Source organism: Sycon ciliatum, chromosome 7 (assembly GCF_964019385.1).
Source record: "Sycon ciliatum chromosome 7, ocSycCili1.1, whole genome shotgun sequence".
Taxonomy (NCBI): Eukaryota; Metazoa; Porifera; class Calcarea; order Leucosolenida; family Sycettidae; genus Sycon; species Sycon ciliatum.
Window position 1 is genome coordinate 4,233,968 of NC_088649.1, and position 20,000 is coordinate 4,253,967.

At 47.6% G+C, this 20,000-nt stretch overlaps 1 protein-coding gene and 1 long non-coding RNA gene across 3 annotated transcripts in view; one reads left to right on the plus strand and one right to left on the minus strand.

The window, feature by feature from the left end:
* Positions 1-10,741, minus strand: part of LOC135820781 (uncharacterized) — a 40,443-nt gene extending 29,702 nt beyond the window's left edge. The window contains exons 1-4 of one of the 2 annotated variants that reach the window (XM_065333815.1): positions 10,199-10,741; positions 6,358-6,490; positions 1,951-2,076; positions 855-890 (exon numbers count right to left, since the gene is read on the minus strand). In XM_065333815.1, the coding sequence (XP_065189887.1) occupies positions 855-890; positions 1,951-2,076; positions 6,358-6,490; positions 10,199-10,689 (786 nt within the window). In that variant the 5' untranslated portion in view covers positions 10,690-10,741. The remainder of the gene's footprint in view (positions 1-854; positions 891-1,950; positions 2,077-6,357; positions 6,491-10,198) is intronic. The other variant, XM_065333816.1, reaches the window with a different exon arrangement.
* A 612-nt stretch (positions 10,742-11,353) lies between these two features.
* LOC135821496 (uncharacterized) lies at positions 11,354-13,161 on the plus strand. Its single transcript, XR_010554377.1, has 2 exons — positions 11,354-11,953; positions 12,635-13,161. It is a non-coding gene; the product is annotated as an uncharacterized LOC135821496 (long non-coding RNA).
* The last annotated feature ends 6,839 nt before the right edge of the window (positions 13,162-20,000 follow it).

Here is a 20,000-nt window from a genome sequence, read left to right on the forward strand (position 1 = left end):
CAAACACATTCCGAGTTATCTCATCAGGAGCAAGTTGCGAGAAAGTTCTCAATGCCCTTAGTTGCAGAGCCTTATATCATAAAATCTCTGATCGTATTACTGAGTAAACGCAGCATTTCATTGGGGATTTAATTTCCTCTCGATTGTCCAAAGAGCTCTCAGACTAAACGCAATCCCGGATAAGCCACATTTGACTGAATAGAGAGGTTCCGGGGTACGATTTTCCGTGCCAAAATCCGTGTGGGCGCTACGGATTTTATCCAGGCGTGCTCCATACGATTTTTCGGCACGGAGAATCCGTGTGGACTGGCTTTCACACGAACCATGTTTCGTATGGAGATTTTGCGTCATCGGGTGCAGAAAGATTTTTCGCGTACAAATTTGGTACGAGAAACATGGATTTTCCGCGGGAAGTTTTGATTTCGGTACAAATTTTCAAAATAAAAAGGCATAGCGCGGGAATGTGACGTGTTTGCGATCGTAACCTAGGCAATGACGGCAAACACATAAGTTCCGTGCTCCGGAACATTTCACTGCTCGAAAACGACGTATAAAAATCCATAGCGCCTTTACGGATTTTGGCACGAAAAATCGTACTCCGGAACCTCCCTAATACCGCACCTCCATCTGTGATCTAGGTGCACACGCAGCACGAAAACCATAACACAGTTTTGACCACCAGGCCTTTCGTACCATTCTCTTACCATACCACTCTTAAAGTAGAATACTGTGGTGACTTGGTATGAAAGGCCTAGTCAAGAGTCAAAACTATTTTCGGTATTGCTTCTGTGCTGCATGTGTTGTTTTTTTCCTGCAATAAAAATTCTATTCAATGACGTGATTGTAGACCTTACAAATTCCAGATCCTTGGATAAGCCGACGTGTCGCAACTGTACATAACAACATAGAACATAGAACAAAGCAACAGGCGTGAGCATTCCTTGCCGTTAAATGTCTCAGCAATCCTTGTCAGTCTGGTGCTACCTTGTGAACGTCTGACTGTTCAAAATCTGGTTTAGTTGATGGACTCTAACGCATAACTTGTACCCCACCGTTTTCCTTGTTTCCATAAAATATTTTCCTTGGCTCACCACCCGAGTACTTAGAACTATTTTTATCTCCTTTTGCAATTTCAAATTTGGACTTCACGGAGAATTTCAAAGTATTAGGAAATTAGAGGCCACATGCTTCGTACACCACCAGGACTCGACCCAGGGACCTTGCTATTCGCAAGCAATGCTCTAACCAACTGAGCTACAGTATGACTCTTATCCACAGTGATGGCAAATCTATCCTTCTTCGATCAATCAATATCTGGCTTGCATCATACGGCAACTCACACCAATCAAGCAATTCTTTCTTTCGTATCTGGCTTGCAAGTGTTCAGTTTCGGAGAGAAAAGAGCAGTACGAGGCATTTGGCCTCTAATTTCATATTATCTCCTTTGTTCACTCTCTTCGAAGGCGATAAGCCAGTCCCACCGGGAAGATAATTCCATGAGTGAGACAGCAAACAGAATGCAAAAAAACACATATAAAGAGCTAGAAAAAAAGAAAAAAGAGTGACTGATGATTTTTTTCGCTAGAGCGTTCAGTAGGCCAGATGTTTGCTTCCATCGAGAGTTTATGTCCTGATTAGATCAGGTGCCCGGGAGTTTGTCGAGCAGACTGATAGAATGTTATTCAAACTGATTGAAACCATTTTGCAATAAAATCATCGGCTACATCATTGTATTGCAAAAATTCTTCCATCAGTTCGAATAACATGCATGATGACCTAGGCGAGAAAGCATAGCGTAGGGCCCTGAGCTTTCAAGCTCTCTCGTTATTATACCCGTCATACTCATGGTGTAACCCATACATGTCCATGTGGCAGCATGCGTACTGTGTGACTATGGTACATTCGCTGAGAGCTGCGGTAGTAACATTATGACTTGCTGGCTGGTCTTACCTTCGTGAAGGTTTGTAACATGTTGGTAGTGACGTGCAGATCATACCCGCAGTCGTGCTGGTGATACCATCCACCACTGTACAGCTGCCGTAGGCGCTCGTATTGATCAGCTTCACATACCCACAACTGCACATACACACACACACACACACACACACACACACACACACACACACACACACACACACACACAACACCATACAGAATACACATGCACACACCTTTTTGACCTTTTGACGCCCATCGCCGGAGGCGATGATAGCAATGCTACAGCAGAAGCCATAGCAACTTGTGCTGGGATTGCACCATTCAACAGCTTGCAAGGCTGAAGAATTGACCATGCACACACACGCACGCGCACGCACGCACACACACACACACACACACACACACAACAACAACACACAGTCCTGTGTTTGCAGGTCTCGGGCTTTGCAAAACACAGCCATGTGCTCTGTAGGGCATAGTTTACCTATTAGCCTATTACCGGGTAGTAGCCTATTACCATCTCGCACTGTAACTGCAGTGATAATGTTGATCACAGTGTGTTTTTAGACATCCTGAGTAGCTCGATTTTTATTAGTTTGTATGTTTGTGAGGTTCAGCCGTTTCCCTTCTGGGAAGGCGTGTAAATAGAATATGTTCCTTTCTGGGTTTAGAGTCATTTCCTTGGGTTTTGTTTTCTGATCTTGTGTTTTCTCTCATTTTTCTCTTCTATCAACGTTGCACGTGCAAGTCTCATATTTTCATCAGTTTTACTGTTCTCTTTTCCATCCTTTTCTCTGCCTCCATTCATATACAGTTGAGTATCGATTACCCGAACATCGATTATCCGAACATCGATTATCCGAACATCGATTATCCGAACATCGATTATCCGACCATTCGATTATCCGACCATTCGATTTTCCGGAACGGGTTTTCGAACCACGCATGGCTCAGGCCACGCATATTCGTACGGGAGCTTGTTAGTTGCTGCAGCGCGCACTCGCCGTCTGTACCAGTGTGTACAGCCTGTACAGTAAAAAACTTACAAAACTTACAAAACTTACAAAAACTAACATGAAAACAACTGTTGTTGCTTGTACTGTGATATACCGGACGCATGGGGGATTTTCCTTATCTGGAACGTTTTCAATAGCCAAACGCCTTCCCAGGGTCCGCTGTCCAGAGGTGGTCGGATAATCGATGCTCAACTGTACTGGCTTGGGCTGTCAATAAAACATGTTTCAAATCACCAGCAGAAGTACTGGCATCACCTCCAGTAGCAGCCGTAACAGCAGAATTATCCAGATCAATCAAACTCAGTATTAAAGGGGAAGTCCGGTGAAAAATTTAAATTTCAGGGTCGGTAGAGTTTCGGCCGCTGAGACGAATGGTGTTGGTCCCACGTGTCTCCGACAAAGCGTTCTCGAGATATTTCCGTTTGAAAAACTGAGTTTCGGGGCCTGCGCCATGACGACATGCGGCCGCGCCACACCCTCCGCAACGTCATAGCGTGCAGCTAGGTCAAAAGGAGTGCGTGAAAGCAATAGTGTCAGTGCTATAATGCTATTTCAAATTATAGTAGGTGGTGCAAGCGACTCCGAAGACGTAACTCCTTGTGAGAGTGAGGATGCAGCCATGGCTGACCTTCATGAGTTCGGTCTGGGGCTGAGAACCTCGGTATTCAGCTGAAGAAATGGCCGCGCGGGCCGGTCAAGAGTGAGCGCTACTGAGTGTCGGACTGATGAAGAAGCAGCAGCTATTGCAGACGAGGCTGATATAATTATCAGATCGCTGGAGAGCAGAGTCGCCAAAATGGAGAAGAGTGATGCGAGAGCTCTAAATGTTGTTCCATACCGATTCGCTTAGACTCCAGTAGCCTGCCACATGGTGATGTTTTGGTGTGAACTTGGCATATTTCGGACTACTGTGCAGGCTCTTTGAACCACGGGCACGACTCTTCGCTCGCAACGCTATGGGATCTGAAAGTTCTAGGTCCGGGAGCTGTTCGCTGTTTCGTCACTTGTCACGGTTGTGCACTCATCGCTGTAGCATAAAATAAAGAGGCGGGAGCGGAAAACTAAAATTTTCTTTCTCAAAGCACAACCATCGGCACGGGCAAGGAGAAACACTCGTTCTCAGACTACATGACTGTAGAGGCGACGGTTTCAAATAGGACACAGGTTGCAAACCGGAACGGACTCAATATTCACTTTCTCTCTTGGTATTTTGATTAGAAAACATATGTCACAGTGAGACTACGATGTGTTATACTCCGAGCCAAAATTTCATGGCTCTGCGATGACCAGAAGCGCCATACCAAGCAGGTGAGATTTAGACGTGTTGCTTCGCTCTGCGACTTGAGTTTTACGACTTTCGAAAAATCAACTTCTTGTCGCAGGTAAACAGCAGCTCGCCTCTCGCCAATAAAGCACCGCATACCAATCAAAACTAATGGAAGCACACACAAGGCTTATTGTTACTCTGTACTGGCCATCGTGGAGCGATAGCAATTACCTAATTTCAGACCCAGAGTGAATTTCATGTGCACTCTAAAACGTGTCCGGTTTGGAGCCACCTCTGATTTCAACTTTTTTGAAGCGAAAGATTGGGCAACTTGGAGGCAATGGGTCAACACAAAGGAGTGGCTCAGTTCGATTGACTCTGGCCCCAGAGCAAACTTCAACATTCCAGTTTCCTTCCACAAACATATTTCGAGTGAAAAATCAACGCTGATGATCGGTTTGGGTCTATACAAATTTGGCGGTCAAAGCGTCCCGGTATAGAACCGTCTACTCTACAATACGACTGATACGAGTGTAGTACATGTGCATGACAAGTCCGTGTGTTGACTAGTTTTCTGAGTCTTGTGACTCGAGTCTTGTTGTACCTACCCCAGCACGGCAGTGTGGGAGTACTAGTTCCGTGTGTGATGAGTTTGTTGACTACACTACAGCTAGCATGCACGCAGCGCATTGCTAGAGCCGTAGTCTTGTAGAGGCCAGTGCATGCCGACGGAAAAAGTCCAACTCGGAAACGGCTAAAATGCGGTATAACCTCGCGGTTTACCGAGCTGAAAATCACAGGGTACGTATTGTTTGTAACACTGAATCGAATGGTCTTGGTCCGAAGAAGCTGCGACAAACGGTTCCCCAATCGAACGCGCTCCGAATATGGCCGTTTTGTACACATCTAGATGGTGTGGCTACCGGGCTGCACGCTGTGACGTCATCACCTGGATCTGGGTGAGGCGCTCAAATTCGCACATGTTCGATTGGGCGTATCTGACGAACCATAGGCCGCAGCCTCCTCGGACAAAGACCATTCGACTCAGCGCCCCGAACTCTACGGACTGTGAAATTTAAATATTTCACCGGACTTCCCCTTTAACACTGCAGTAATTCAACTCATTTCACAATATTACAATATTACAACGTCCCCCCCCCCCCCCCCCCCCCGAAAGTAATACAGAGAAACCTGTCTACGGCGACCCCTCAAGGGACGAGAAAAAGTGGTCGCGGTGGCCAGGTGGTCTTCTTATCCAGGTTCAGTGGGTCACGTGACCATATCCACATGTGATACATCATCTTGATCAGTGTATCCACCATCACAGTCCACACACCAATGCTACTCTAGTCTCTAGCACGACTCATGTGCCTGGGGTCCTCAGACCTGTCAAGTGTCGTGCATGCACCATGTACATCTACACTTCCTGCACTGATGTGTAGATCTAACATGCATGGTGCACCATGCAATGCGTAGATCTACGTACATTTACATCTACTAGCACTGTGCAACGCGGTCGCGGGTGGGTGGTCGTCGGTCGCGTTGAGCTGGTCGCCTTATCCGAGCGGTTCTGAATGTGTGATTGTGAATGCGTCCGTGACAAGGAAAAGTGGTCGCCATGGTCGAGTGGTCGCCATATCCGAGTGGTCGCCATGGTCGAGTGGTCGCCATGGTCGAGTGGTCGCCATGGTCGAGTGGTCGCCATGGTCGAGTGGTCGCCATGGTCGAGTGGTCGCCATGGTCGAGTGGTCGCCATATCCGAGTGGTTGCCATGGTCGAGTGGTCGCCATGGTCGAGTGGTTGCCATGGTCGAGTGGTCGCCATCACAGGTTTTACTGTATTGTGAAAGGAGTTGAATTATTGCAGTAATAGCTATAAAGAGAACAAATTCTCCTGTCATCGCCACACTACAACAAAGTCATGAAGGTTTACCAGTTGTAGTGTGGCGATGACAGCAGAATTTGTTCTCTTTATAGCTATTATAAAATTGTTGTCTCCGCGTCGATTATTTAATTATTGCAGTGTTAATTTTTTTTACTGGAAGAGAGCGTGTGGGCTCTACTCTTTTAAAACTGTCCAGTGTAACAAGGGAAGCAAAACATCCTGATGGCCAATACACCACAGCGACACACTTACACATTTCCTTCCAAACAGCGGTGCCACTAGCCCACAGTGACGCACTCGTCCACACGCCATGCACACTTCACTGAAGTCCTGCGGATCTGGTGACTGGTTACGGCGTATTCTGCTGGCCTCCTGGTGAAGACCCCTGTGATGTCAAACACAACCAGAAAAACACACGCATCACACTAAACCTGACAGCAAATGGTGTGTGCGTGTGTGTGTGTGTGTGCGTGTGTGTGTGTGTGCGCGTGTGTGTGTGTGTGTGTGTGTGTGTGTGTGTGTGTGTGTGTTTCTTTTCCTTTCTCGCTGCTGTCTCCCGCTTCTGGGAGCGACATGGCCATTTTGTGGCAGTTGTACATAGTAGTAGTAGTAGTAGCAGTAGTGTGTGTGTGTGTGTGTTTGTGTGTGTGTGTGCGTGCGTTCGTGTGCGTTCGTGCGCGTGCTTGTGTGTGTGTGTGTGTATGTATGTGTGTGCACGTGCATGCGTGTGCGTGTGGTTGCGTCTCCAGTCTTAACTGCTTCGGATAACTGACACGCTACTTTGTCGGCACAATGTGCCGTACTGCTCAATGAAAACCAATGACGTCACTCAAGCTTGCGCCTTGCACCTTTTCATAGTCCGGTGTTTACAGGTCTGGGGCTATGCAACGTCCAGTGTTCACAGGTCTGGGGCTATGCAACGTCCAGTGTTCACAGGTCTGGGGCCATGCAATGTCCAGTGTTCACAGGTCTGGGGGTTGCAACGTCCAGTGTTCACAAGTCTGGGGCTATGCAACACCCAGTGTTCACAGGTCTGGGGCTATGCAACACCCAGTGTTCACAGGTCTGGGGCTATGCAATGTCCAGTGTTCACAGGTCTGGGGCTATGCAACGTCCAGTATTCACAGGTCTGGGGCTATGCAACGTCCAGTGTTCACAGGTCTGGGGCTATGCAACGTCCAGTGTTCACAGGTCTGGGGCTATGCAACGTCCAGTGTTCACAGGTCTGGGGCTATGCAACACCCAGTGCATACTGAGGTGACGCGACTGGATTTCATTCAGCAGCACAGTACTTGGTGAAATGTTAGCCTGTTCATTCCTCGGCGCTCGGCATTACAATGGATGTGTGCAAGTAAAGCTGTGTTCACAACTGGCGCATGTACGCGTGAAACCACGCATTTGTGCGTATTTTTGCTGGCTTTTGGGGCGCCATGCGTACGGAAACGCGCCGAAATGGAAATTCCAACATGTTGGAATTTTCAGCGCGTATCAGGCGCATACCAGCGTACATGCCAGTCACTTTGACTGGCAGGGTCAACAAAATAGTACTCGAAGGTGTCGCACGCGCTAACTACGACTCGGATTGCTGTTTTTTTGTGAAAGCTTGAGCGCGCGTTTGGGCACGCATGAACCGCAAGCGTACCGCGTCCACGCGCCAGTTGGGAACACAGCTTAAGTTTTTCGAAATCCAAGAGCACCACTGAAGAATGGGCTCAGCATCACAACACACTCTCATGGTCACAGTGCTAGATGAACTGTGTGTGTGCTTGCAGTAGGGACTGCAGAGTGTATGAAGATAAGCAACTATCCATCCATACTGTCCATACTGTTGCACTTGCACCTGGTTGTAGAAGCAACACCTCCTGCAAAGCTGGTTTTGTTGTTGACCATGCACAGCAGGTTAAGGGAAGCGCAAATTTGCTTTACTTTTACAGTTGTACGCGTACCAGTGCTGTGGCCGAGCGGCGGTTGTAGGCTTGCCTGCGAATCACAAGGTCCCGAGTTCGAGACCGGCGCTGGGAGCAGGGAGCGTGTACTGTGCTAACAAATGCGGTGATGCATGCGTGAACCACTATCCATGCAAGGAACTGCGCCGACACCAGGCCCGGGCATCGGAAGGTTTTTAGTGTGGTACGGTCAGCCATCTGAAGTACAATTTACTCGTGTGGGAGGAGGGGTGGCTGAGCCGAACATTTTGGAAATTTAGAGCCCAGATGACGGTGTATGTTATTGGTTCACGGGGTACCTGGGGTATCTGGGGTACCTGGGGTATCTGGGGAGAAAAGTGGTACGGTCAATACCGTAGTGACCGCAGCGTGTCCAGTCCTGGAGATGTCCTAGATAGGACATCACGGAACCCAGCATACATACTATGCTGTTCCCATAGTAATCGTGACACGTGACTCAAAACTTTGTGTCGCGGCCGAGGAAGATGAACATGTCGCACTCAAAACAAACGCAATGAAGGCCCTTTTAGTCTTGAAAGTAATAAGTTGTCGTTCTCCTGGAGGCTTGCGTCAAGCGAGTCGAGATTCGTATCTTGCCTCTTGCCTTCACGAATTTTATTTTCCTCGTTGTGGAGTACGCCTGGACAAAGGAACTGGCAAGCGAATCGTTTTGGTCGCATTGAAAATTGCAAGTGCACAAGAGGATTGGCGAAGCAATTTGTGTTCGCACTTTCAGCAGAGCAGTAGCTGCTGCTGCGATAAAGTTTTTACTTTCGCCATTGGTTTCAGGCAGCAGAAGGATCTGGCTGAAAGCAATGGCGATACGTCCATGACCACCACGTCCTGGGTTGATATCCAAGAAAGACCGTCCAAGGTCCAGTTTTAGCCAAGAACTGTCGTATCCAAGAAATCAAAAACGCCAACAGCAAGCTTTGGCCAAATAATATCTTCCAGGCAGTAATTTACGGGTCTAGCGCCTGCTGCCTCGTCTTCCTCCTCTGCATGGCCAGGTTTGGGGCCCGGCGAAATGAACGCACGGGGCGTGAAGAAGCATTCCAAAGGCAAAACATTCAACATTAGAACCAATCGTTTCCAAAGAAGCGCTGCGTGGCTACGAGAACCCCCACATGAAATCCCCAAACGAAAACGGCCATTCGGTCGGGTATTCGATGGCGAATCGAATATACACTACCTCAATCCCCGCCGATGTCTGATATTCTCCGCCTATTCCTTCAAACTTGACCAATTCGGAAAGAAATCCATCGCCATTACGATCGTGCATCCTCCACATACATTCAGAAATGCTCACGCAGCACTTCTTTTCATCGCGTGTGCGCGACCGACGCTTCCATGACAACTCTGGGACAGGTAACCAATCAGACTCATTCAGAGTGCGATGTCCTAGAAAAGACATCTCCCCCGACTGGTGTCCGACGCTGGCCGACACCCACGGTCCACTGGGTACTCAGTACTGGGAGTGAGGGTAACATGGATGCAGCTAACGAGGTTTGCCTCCTTGTTGGGCATTGGTTACCAGCTCACCCTGGGGGGGGGGGGGGGGGGGGGGGGTTAGGCGCTGCATCTGCCACCCTGGTATTACAGGCATGGTGGTGGCCTGGTAGGAGCGAACACGCAATTGTATAGCCAGCTGTAACGCGGACGTGCAAACTTCAATCTTTTTTTACAGTTTTACTGCATTTGCTAGTACTAGAGTATTGGCAGTCGTGAGTCAGTCAAGTGTTAGTAACGTCGGCGGAATAGCGCGAGCTCCGGTGTGGGGAGCGGACCCTTTCTTACAAATCATCGCCGAAGTCGCAACCACTACTTCGTAGAGTATTGAGTATTGAGTATTGAGTATTTCGTTCCCACTCTTGACAGCAGTTGTGCACTTCCATGTGGGTAGTCCCGCCTTTGCTGTTCGTGTTACACAGAGCTCACTGACTTTTGTGAGTTTGAGCACTCTGGCTAGGTACGGTCTTTTCTTTTTCTTTCATTGCTATCACGTTCGGCCACGTTTTCTCTGCGCTGCGCTGATGAGTTCACAAAGAACGAAACAGCATGCTGTCCGCAGATTGAATACAGTACTTGCATGATAATTATTTCGGATACGCCCTGTGGAGAATCCATACAAAATTTCGGTCACTCACTGCTCAACAGCGAACATCTCCCTAGCGAACGTCACCTCCCGCTCCAGCACGTTGCTGATGATGGCTATCTCCTCTTCCGTAAAGTTGTCGAACTGGACAGGAGGCGGATCGACCGGCTCCGGACGCTCCGACCGGTGCCTCTTCTCCAGTAGCCGCTTCCGCTGTTTCCGCTTCCGATCGATTCGCTTCTGCGCCTTCTTTTTCCGCTGGACCATGGCAGAGTCGTCTGTCGGTAGAATGCGAGTCGTCAGTCGCTTCGCGTCGCTCGACATGTTCGCGTCGCTTGCCATGTTACCAGCAATGCCACCTGTCGGCACCTGTAGCGTGTTGGCGCACAACGACGGAGCGGTTTTCTGCTTGGCGAGCGGACCGGGCTGCAGGCGAGCGTTGCGCGGTAGCGACGACGAGGAGCGCTTGTCGGCCTGCATCACCACCAGTCCGCCAGCGAGGGGAGAAACCGATCGCACTTGGCTCGGCTTGGGCCGCGACATTGTGAGCGGATAATTCCACTGGTACTGTTATGTGTTGTGGTAGGACGTATCACGACACGAGGCTTGTGCCCTCTCTCTCAATCTCATTATCAGCAGTGTGGCCACCCCGCTGTGTGTGTGACCTGGTGACAGCTAGCGCATACATGATACAGCACCCGACAAGGCTACAACTATTACTACAAGCCAGCTGGCCTGAGACTGAAGCCCGAGTGAAGGTCTGTCTCGCGTACAGACTGTACTCTGTAGTGACCGCGCGGTGACTAGTGTAGAGTGTAGTGGGGTGGAGCGGAAGACATGCAGTGTAACTAGTGCCTGTACTGTAGAACCCGGCACTGCAGCTGCTGCATGCAGAAGTCCTGCTCGGCTTTTAGTACGATTCGAGCCGTCAGATGAGAAAACATCCTCGCAAAAAACTGTATGGTACAGAAAGGTGCACTTGAAAGCTTGGCGAGTTTACCAATTTCTATAATGATCGTAGAGTAGTGACTTTCGGCTTCCCCGAGGGGCGGGGGCTGTAACAGACTCAGTACAGTAACAGGCCGATGATGGAGAGCAGGGAGTCGTAAAAGCCCGGGAGAGGACACGGCACACATTCCCAGAAAACATCTTTGACTCGCGCTGCCGGGGAACGCTGCCAGGGAACGCGTTAAAGGGGCACTCCGGCTTCATTTTCGACGCCGAGTTTTCGATGCCAAGACGAAGGTAGGTGAAAGAGAAGACCCCTCGAACAAGAACGAGTCTCCAGAAGCGATCGAGTCGAGCAGGAAGACGACTTTTTGAATTTCGCCGAGCGAGCGCTGATGACGTAATGAGGGATTAGCTTGCCAGTGGAAATGCATCTGCGCACATACATTTCACATACTTTTTGGCCAATTTTCAATCGAAGAGGAGGTTGTTTTCTATGTTCTCTCGACGTCGTGAGCGATCCCGTCTTCTATACCCTTCCAGGTACCCTGAAGGTCCTCCAGAGGAGAATTTATCTCCAGCGAAGCGTTGTTGATCCGCTAAATTCGTCTCGAGACATATTCACCCAGTGCAGTGCTGATAAAATTAATGTAGAATGTTGAATCTGTGATAATTGTTGACGATGGAGAGAGAGGCTGATAGCCGCTGTCGCAGGGAGAGTGAAGCTGCTGGAAGTAACAACGGGAAGCCCGTTTGTATCACCTGAACAACCAGACTTCAAAGCAGCTTGACCAAATCGGAGGGTGCCTCGGTGCTTATCGTGAATATTACACCGACATGAATTACTACAAGTACACTGGTGAGTTTTTATCTTGTTTTGTTCGTATGCTAGTACCCTGGCCTGGAGTTCTCGTTAGCAAATTCCTATTCCCCGGCGTTTTCTAAACATTCCGTGTAGTACTGAATACGTGATCAAGTATTCCGATTTGGGTGGATGTGGAATTTGGACATGCATTTTATAAAAAAATTCTATTTTCCCAATAGAGCGTTTGTAGTGAAATTCAAATGGTTGCCCAAATACAACGAAATTGATTCTGCAGTTCTACAACTTGTACTGAAATCCAGTCAAAGTAAAAATGATTCTTCATGACAGTTGGGGTCAATGAAATCTGATCCAGGCATAACGAATAGTGACGCCTGCCACCCCGAGAACGAATGCCCATTTGGTGGGGGATACCTAAGTACTCGAAAGTGGTGCATGTTTCAATGTGGCATGGAAGTTTTATAATATGATCTCTGGTCAATGCAACATACGATAGCCATCATGAATTGCAGGCCTCGAACGCAACTCAGACCAGAATTGGCAGTTCCCTAAGTTTATAATTCCATGGCCCCCAGCTGTGGTTATAGAAGTTTGTTTGCACATTATTCTTATAGTCGATAGGTTTATACTAATGGCCACAAACAGCGGCAGTTCAAACTTCACTGACGTGTTCATGAGCTGAGAGATTTCTCTCCACTATTTCTGTTGTGCATACAGGTCTGTCCAATATGCATTGACAGTATTGGGTATGGTATCTGCTCTGAGAAGGGAATCGCTGGAGCCACAGTCCAACTAGACAGGCTTTCAAGAAACAGAGAGGATCCATCTTTCCAAGCTGATACCTGATGTGTACCGACAGAATTCTCACGAGATACCTTACGGACAACGTGTGGTGTGTACTTCATAGTACTCCTTCGACTACTATCTAGAATCAAGTCGACCGAAACAAGTCAAACAACTCTGGCTTCAAACGAGCCGTCGATTAGACAAACAAAACATTCTCTCATATACTGGAGCACTCTGACAACTCACGACCTATTCCTAACGATTTCCACCGCTTATACATATGTAGAGTGCTGATTGGAATGTGCTCACAATTTCAACAATTCAGTGCTATAATTATTTGAACAATGTGTTAGAAATTATTCCACTTTTCCTTCCATAAATGTTGTATCCACATATAATCCACAGTGCTCCGAAGTTTCAGAGTTCTCAGGGTATCAAACAAAATTATTTCAAATACAGTTAAATTGTTCGTGGACATTATAGCGTAACTAATTTACGTGTAGTTCCCTGGTCCTTTTCTTTGCTATAAATTAATCCTTTGCTCTCTAGCCGCCTGCGAGTCCAACAGTGAAATTGTTAGTTCATTTTTATAATGTGGGTATGTGGGAGGGGGTTGAACATATTTTTTATATAAGGGACCTGCCACTGTAATACCACAGTACAGTAGCCGGCAAATATGTAGAAAACAGAAATGCATGTTCCCATCATTGTACATTGACGGGCGCAGCAGGCTGAAGCTATCAGCCAGAACAGGATTTACAATCACTTAGAGATACTTGAGCTATTCCAGTATTCTCCGTGAGCTGTCCCATTCCACAATGGTTCATGCCACCATTATTTCTGGTAGTATCTGTCCATGTGCATAGTTCCAAGACCATCTCGGATTCTTCAGCAATTTGTGCCACGGCAAAAGACATTGCTTGACTCGGTCACTGGGGCTGTCAAACTTCCCATCACAAATGAACTTCAATTTCTCATCTGTTTCAAGTATATGTACTGCCATGACTTGACCATGCTTCATCCACAGCTGGGCGAAGATTGTGGCGTTGAATTCCATAGCGCACCTTCTTGCTGCCATGCAGGAGTATGTTGAGAGAAGTGAACATATTTTTACTAAAAAACAACAGCCACTGAAGAGGATAGCAATAGCCTTGGGTGAATTTCCTGCAGGTACACGTTGTTGGTAGGTCTACTGGTCGGTGTCCATATCGTCAAGTTCAGAAATCACCTGTACTACACATCTTCTAGAAGGGATCCTGATCGAATAATTTTCTGGTCATAAAATTCACTAAACTGAGGGCGAGACAAATAGTCAGTACTCCCCGATTCCGTCAAGCTGCTTTGAAGTCTGGATGCACATGTGATGCTAACAAGCTCCCCGTTGTTACTTCCAGCAGCTTCACTTTCCCTGCGACAGCGGCTATCAACCTCTCTCTCCATCGTAGACAATTATCACAGATTCAACATTCTACATTTATCAGCACTGCACTGGGTGAATATGTCTCGAGACGAATTTAGCGGATCAACAACGCTTCGCTGGAGATAAATTCTCCTCTGGAGGACCTTCAGGGTACCTGAAAGGGTATAGAAGACGGGATCGCTCACGACGTTGAGAGAACATAGAAAACAACCTCCTCTTCGATTGAAAATTGGCCAAAAAGTATGTGAAATGTATGTGCGCAGATGCATTTCCACTGGCAAGCTAATCCCTCATTACGTCATCAGCGCTCGCTCGGCGAAATTCAAAAAGTCGTCTTCCTGCTCGACTCGATCGCTTCTGGAGACTCGTTCTTGTTCGAGGGGTCTTCTCTTTCACCTACCTTCGTCTTGGCATCGAAAACTCGGCGTCGAAAATGAAGCCGGAGTGCCCCTTTAAAGGGGAACTCCAGTCCAAAATCACCCCCATTTTTTATTGCGGAATCCATTAGAGTATGTCGTAAGTGGTAGAATGGCGAAAACCGGAAGCTTCTACGACAAGGATAACATACCTAAATTACCAATTGCAATTTTCCATATTTGGCACGAGGGGGCCCCCAACCACCCTGTGACGTAAAACGTTCTCAGTGACCTCCAAATTTTTTTATTCAAATGCAGAAATTTGCAACCTGCAGAAATTTTGAAAAAGGTATTCACTGTTTTTTCTTCAATCAATAACCCTTGTACTAGTATTCATTCGATCATCATGTTGGAGGAAGAGGAGACCACGGGAGGTGTGGAGGTGGACGCCACTTCAGATTCAACAACACCGAGGCCTTTTAGGTTCGAGCCGATCGCGCATCAGCCTCTGCGAAACTGTCTACAAGTAATATTTCTGAGACTACAAAACTCTCGGATGAACGTGAAGAGAACGCTTTGGTTGCAAGTGCTCGCGTGAGAAGCACTGCTTGATGCCGTTGCGGACAATGCAGCATGATGTGGAGCGAGGTCGAGTCGACTTGTTGCTGGGAGGTTCCTGCAGCTTTCAGTAAACGCGGCGAGCAGGAAGGGCTGCAGTGCGTCACGCAGCACTCAGAGTTTGCTGTTGTTTGCCTGCAAAAATCAGTGCTCGAGGTGGCATTGCTTTCCTTCGAAGAATTTCGGGCAAGGTGTGGACCGTGGTCAAACAGTTGAGGATTCACTGAATCGGTTTCATTATTTCCTTTCTTTCCATGTTTCATGTACCGGTACAAAGTGGATGGGAAGTGTTGTGCAATGATTTTGTGTACAGTATTCAAATTCACCAACTTCCATCACACAATCATGAAGTTCTATTGCACCCATGCCAATATAATTATACTGGTACAACGATGTCTTTCACTCATACTATTCCTAGCACTGTAAGTGTTTCAACTGTGTGTAAAAGTGATGTAAATTTGAAAAAAGGCCAAAGTGTTTGTATAGTAGCCCATAGAAATATTAATTCGAATCCGAAACTATTTACACTGAAACTATTTACTTTTACACAATCATGAAGACACTCGTGGTATGTGTATCTACATCTCTCCAACTGTTTTGTGCAGGATTTGGAGACATGTGGCGTATAGACAATACACATGGTTCACCCATGGATACTTTGGACGCAAGCAGCGGCGTGTGATACCGTCTTGCGTGGTATCGGAGATAAAGCAGCTGTACCAGAAGCCAATGCAGATGCGCACTGGGGCTTTGAGGAAGCAGTTGGACATGATGATGATGATGATGATGATAATGCTTCTTGGCCTGGTTGACGTTCACATAATCATTGGTACATGTGCATGCAGAATGTAGAAAACAGTTGACAGACACGATTTATAACTACCGTACTGGCATTATGTTGCCGCAGTGAGGCCATGAAGCGTTACATTGGCACATGTTTGCCGCACGCAGGGCGTTACATGCAAAGTCGCACAGGAGCCGTTACACAGGTTTCTATATTGCCGCAGTCCTTTTTTTGCTATTGCAGGACTTCCTGCTGCGTCCAGTTTTGAACTTTTCACCACGCGGTACACGTGCTTTCACAGTTTTCAGCCTTTTTTGCAATGAAAAGATCGCCGCACCCCGCCGGACGCGCGTTACGAACTCAACGAAAATTTGTCGCACTAGCCTGGTCGCGCGTTACGCCGCACCCCCCTGCGTTACGCGTTACGCGGCAACATATATTGCCAGTACGGTATTCTTGACTCGGGCAATATTTGTGTTTTCGGGTGGGCGCATGCTTTGCACCAATGCAGCTGCATGAACAATCTGGTAAAGTTGACAGATACAATGGCACAAGACTGTACTGTGTTCGGGAGCATGGGGTTGTGCCGGTGCCGTTGCGAATGCCGAGAATGGTTGTATGCACATCGTTCAACAGGTCCTTCAAGAAGTTGCAGGACATTGTCGTGCAGCTTCTTGGCCACTTTGTGCTCTTGGTGTATTCCAGCCTGTACCTGAGCACACCCTCCTTGGTTTTGGCGTGCGCTCTCCCTATATTGGCATTGTGGGACAGACATGCCGACTGTACCCGTGCTCTCATGCCATTGTACGAAAAGTGGACACGTTTTGGTGCCCACTTCAGTATGACAGCATGGAAAATTTCCAGACTACAAATCATACTGTACCTTGTATTTGTGGCAGTGTAGCTGCAACCGGAAAGTAACGCAATGGAAACTTACAGATAAAGAGAACCGAAATAACACACATGATAACGTTCCATGTACATTACATCAATTCTCGACTTCACTGACTAGGATTTTGAGTAGAGGACTTTGAGTAGGACTGTAGTCGTTTAGAGCTACGTTCTGGACGGCACAAAATCATGCCGTTCACTTACCTCATCGTGCTCACGTTCCTGGAAGTAAATCGAAGATGGTCTGCTTTTGCTGGCAGCAGAGGTAGAGGAGCTACTAACTATTAGTATGACATGCACCGCCAAGTTTCAGGATGGCAGAGACCCTGGCTTCAAGCGTCGATGCTGCTTCTGCTTATAGCCACCATTGCTTTGTGCAAACTCTTGTTGGAAATCTCTTTCATAGCACATCTCAGTAAAATGCTCAGTGCAGACACGATTATTTTTCGTCGGAGAAAAATCCTTCCAACATACTCTCCATAGCCAAGCTGTCGTCAGGTTCGCGTCAGCCAGAGCCTGAAAGCCATGCTACGACAGCCCGCAGGCGCCTCTTTCTTCGTGACATTGTTGCATCCAGAGACGCAGCAGCGAGTCGTGACAATAAATCGGGCATGGTACAGAACAACAAGCACTTCAACAATGGCCAAGGACTTTTCATTCTTGCTTCTTTGAAAATTTCATCTGAGTGGACCGGGCTGAGAACGTTTTACGTCACAGGGTGGGCGGGGGCCCCTCGTGCCAAATATGGAAAATTGCAATTGGTAATTTAGGTATGTTATCCTTGTCGTAGAAGCTTCCGGTTTTCGCCATTCTACCACTTACGACATACTCTAATGGATTCCGCAATAAAAAATGGGGGTGATTTTGGACCGGAGTTCCCCTTTAAAGGGGAAGTTAAGGCAAAAATCAAAATTTCACCAGTTGTAGTCTTCGGGGTGCTGAGTCGAATGGTCTTGGTCCGAGGAAGCTGAGACGCTCCCTTCCTACTTGAATCCCAATCGAACTCGCGCACTTCCACCGAAACTGGGTGACTGCGCCCTACTAGATGGGGATTTGTATGCAAAATGTCACTAAAAGCGCCTTTTCGTTCTTATAAAAGCATGGATGACCGCGATTGGCCCATATGTTGTAGTCTTTTGGACGCTGAGTCGACTGGTTTTGGTCCGAAAAGGCTGCGATGCAGCGTTCCTCCTTTATTCCCAATCGAACATGGTTGAACAAGTGGTCACGTGCTCCTGGGTGCCCAAATCACCTGGTCACCACGCCAGCAGGTGACAACTTTCACACCAAGGTTCAACTCGAGTTCAACTCGAGTGACAGGACTGCACCCAAAAAAGGTCAAACAGGCTAGTAAGTAGTTGTACCCTGCAGGCACGGTGACCAGGTGACTGGCGTACGCAGGAGCACGTGACCGCTTGTTCAACCATGTTCGATTGGGAATAAAGGAGGAACGCTGCATCGCAGCCTTTTCGGACCAAACCAGTCGACTCAGCGTCCAAAAGACTACAACATATGGGCCAATCGCGGTCATCCGTGCTTTTATAAGAACGAAATGGCGCTTTTAGTGACATTTTGCATACAAATCCCCATCTCGTAGGGCGCAGTCACCCAGTTTCAGTGGAAGTGCGCGAGTTCGATTGGGATTCAAGTAGGAAGGGAGCGTCTCAGCTTTCTCGGACCAAGACCATTCGACTCAGCACCCCGAAGACTACAACTGGTGAAATTTTAATTTTTGCCTTAACTTCCCTTTAACGAAGTCAGGAAATTTAAAAAAAAAATTTTTTCGAATATTGTTATGTCTTCTTGAAATACTAATTGGGACATTCTCCTATTTCTCTTAGAGCACGGAGACGATTGCTTCGTCGAGTCTTCTAATCTCTATTTTCATCCTCAATTCTTCCAGCTGCCTCACTCATTCTCTCTCATTTATCGAAGTTAATTTAAAGGCGATGCAAATGCAAGATAAAAAATAAAAAAAATAAAAATCTCACGGTTCGCGTGAGACTCGGCCAAAGGCCCAGTTTTCCGCATCCGCAGGAACGCCACCACCCTCTTGGATCAAGGCGCAGATGCAGCTCCTAAGCGGTGGGAGGTGAGTAGATCAGACCCACCACAAAGTGGTCAAAGACCGAAATCCCATTCACTGCATCCATGTTTCCCTCGTGCCAGGCCACGAGTTCCCAATTAAAGGGGAAGTTAACGCAAAAATTAAAATTTCACCAGTTGTAGTATTCGGGGTGCTGAGTCGAATGGTCGTGGTCCGAGGAAGCTGAGACGCTCCCTTCCTACTTGAATCCCAATCGAACTCGCGCACTTCCACCGAAACTGGGTGACTGCGCCCTACGAGATGGGGATTTGTATGCAAAATGTCACTAAAAGCGCCATTTCGTTCTTATAAAAGCACGGATGACCGCGATTGGCCCATATGTTGTAGTCTTTTGGACGCTGAGTCGACTGGTTTTGCTCCGAAAAGGCTGCGATGCAGCGTTCCTCCTTTATTCCCAATCCAACATGGTTGAACAAGTGGTCACGTGCTCCTGGGTGCCCAAATCACCTGGTCACCACGCCAGCAGGTGACAACTTTCACACCAAGGTTCAACTCGAGTTCAACTCGAGTGACAGGACTGCACCCAAAAAAGGTCAAACAGGCTAGTAAGTTGTACCCTGCAGGCACGGTGACCATGGTGACCAGGTGACTGGCGTACGCAGGAGCACGTGACCGCTTGTTCAACCATGTTCGATTGGGAATAAAGGCGGAACGCTGCATCGCAGCCTTTTCGGACCAAAACCAGTCGACTCAGCGTCCAAAAGACTACAACATATGGGCCAATCGCGGTCATCCGTGCTTTTATAAGAACGAAATGGCGCTTTTAGTGACATTTTGCATACAAATCCCCATCTCGTAGGGCGCAGTCACCCAGTTTCGGTGGAAGTGCGCGAGTTCGATTGGGATTCAAGTAGGAAGGGAGCGTCTCAGCTTCCTCGGACCACGACCATTCGACTCAGCACCCCGAAGACTACAACTGGTGAAATTTTAATTTTTGCCTTAACTTCCCCTTTAACTGTGGATCGCAGCACGGCTGGAAAAAATCCTTCCGCTTCCAAGCAGGACTTGAACCTGGTACCCTCTGTTTCTCAATCATGGTCTTAGACCATCCCACTATGCCTGCCTGCCTTTTTAAATAAATCCCTAATAATTGTACTTCAATTTTATTAGAGTTGGGGTGA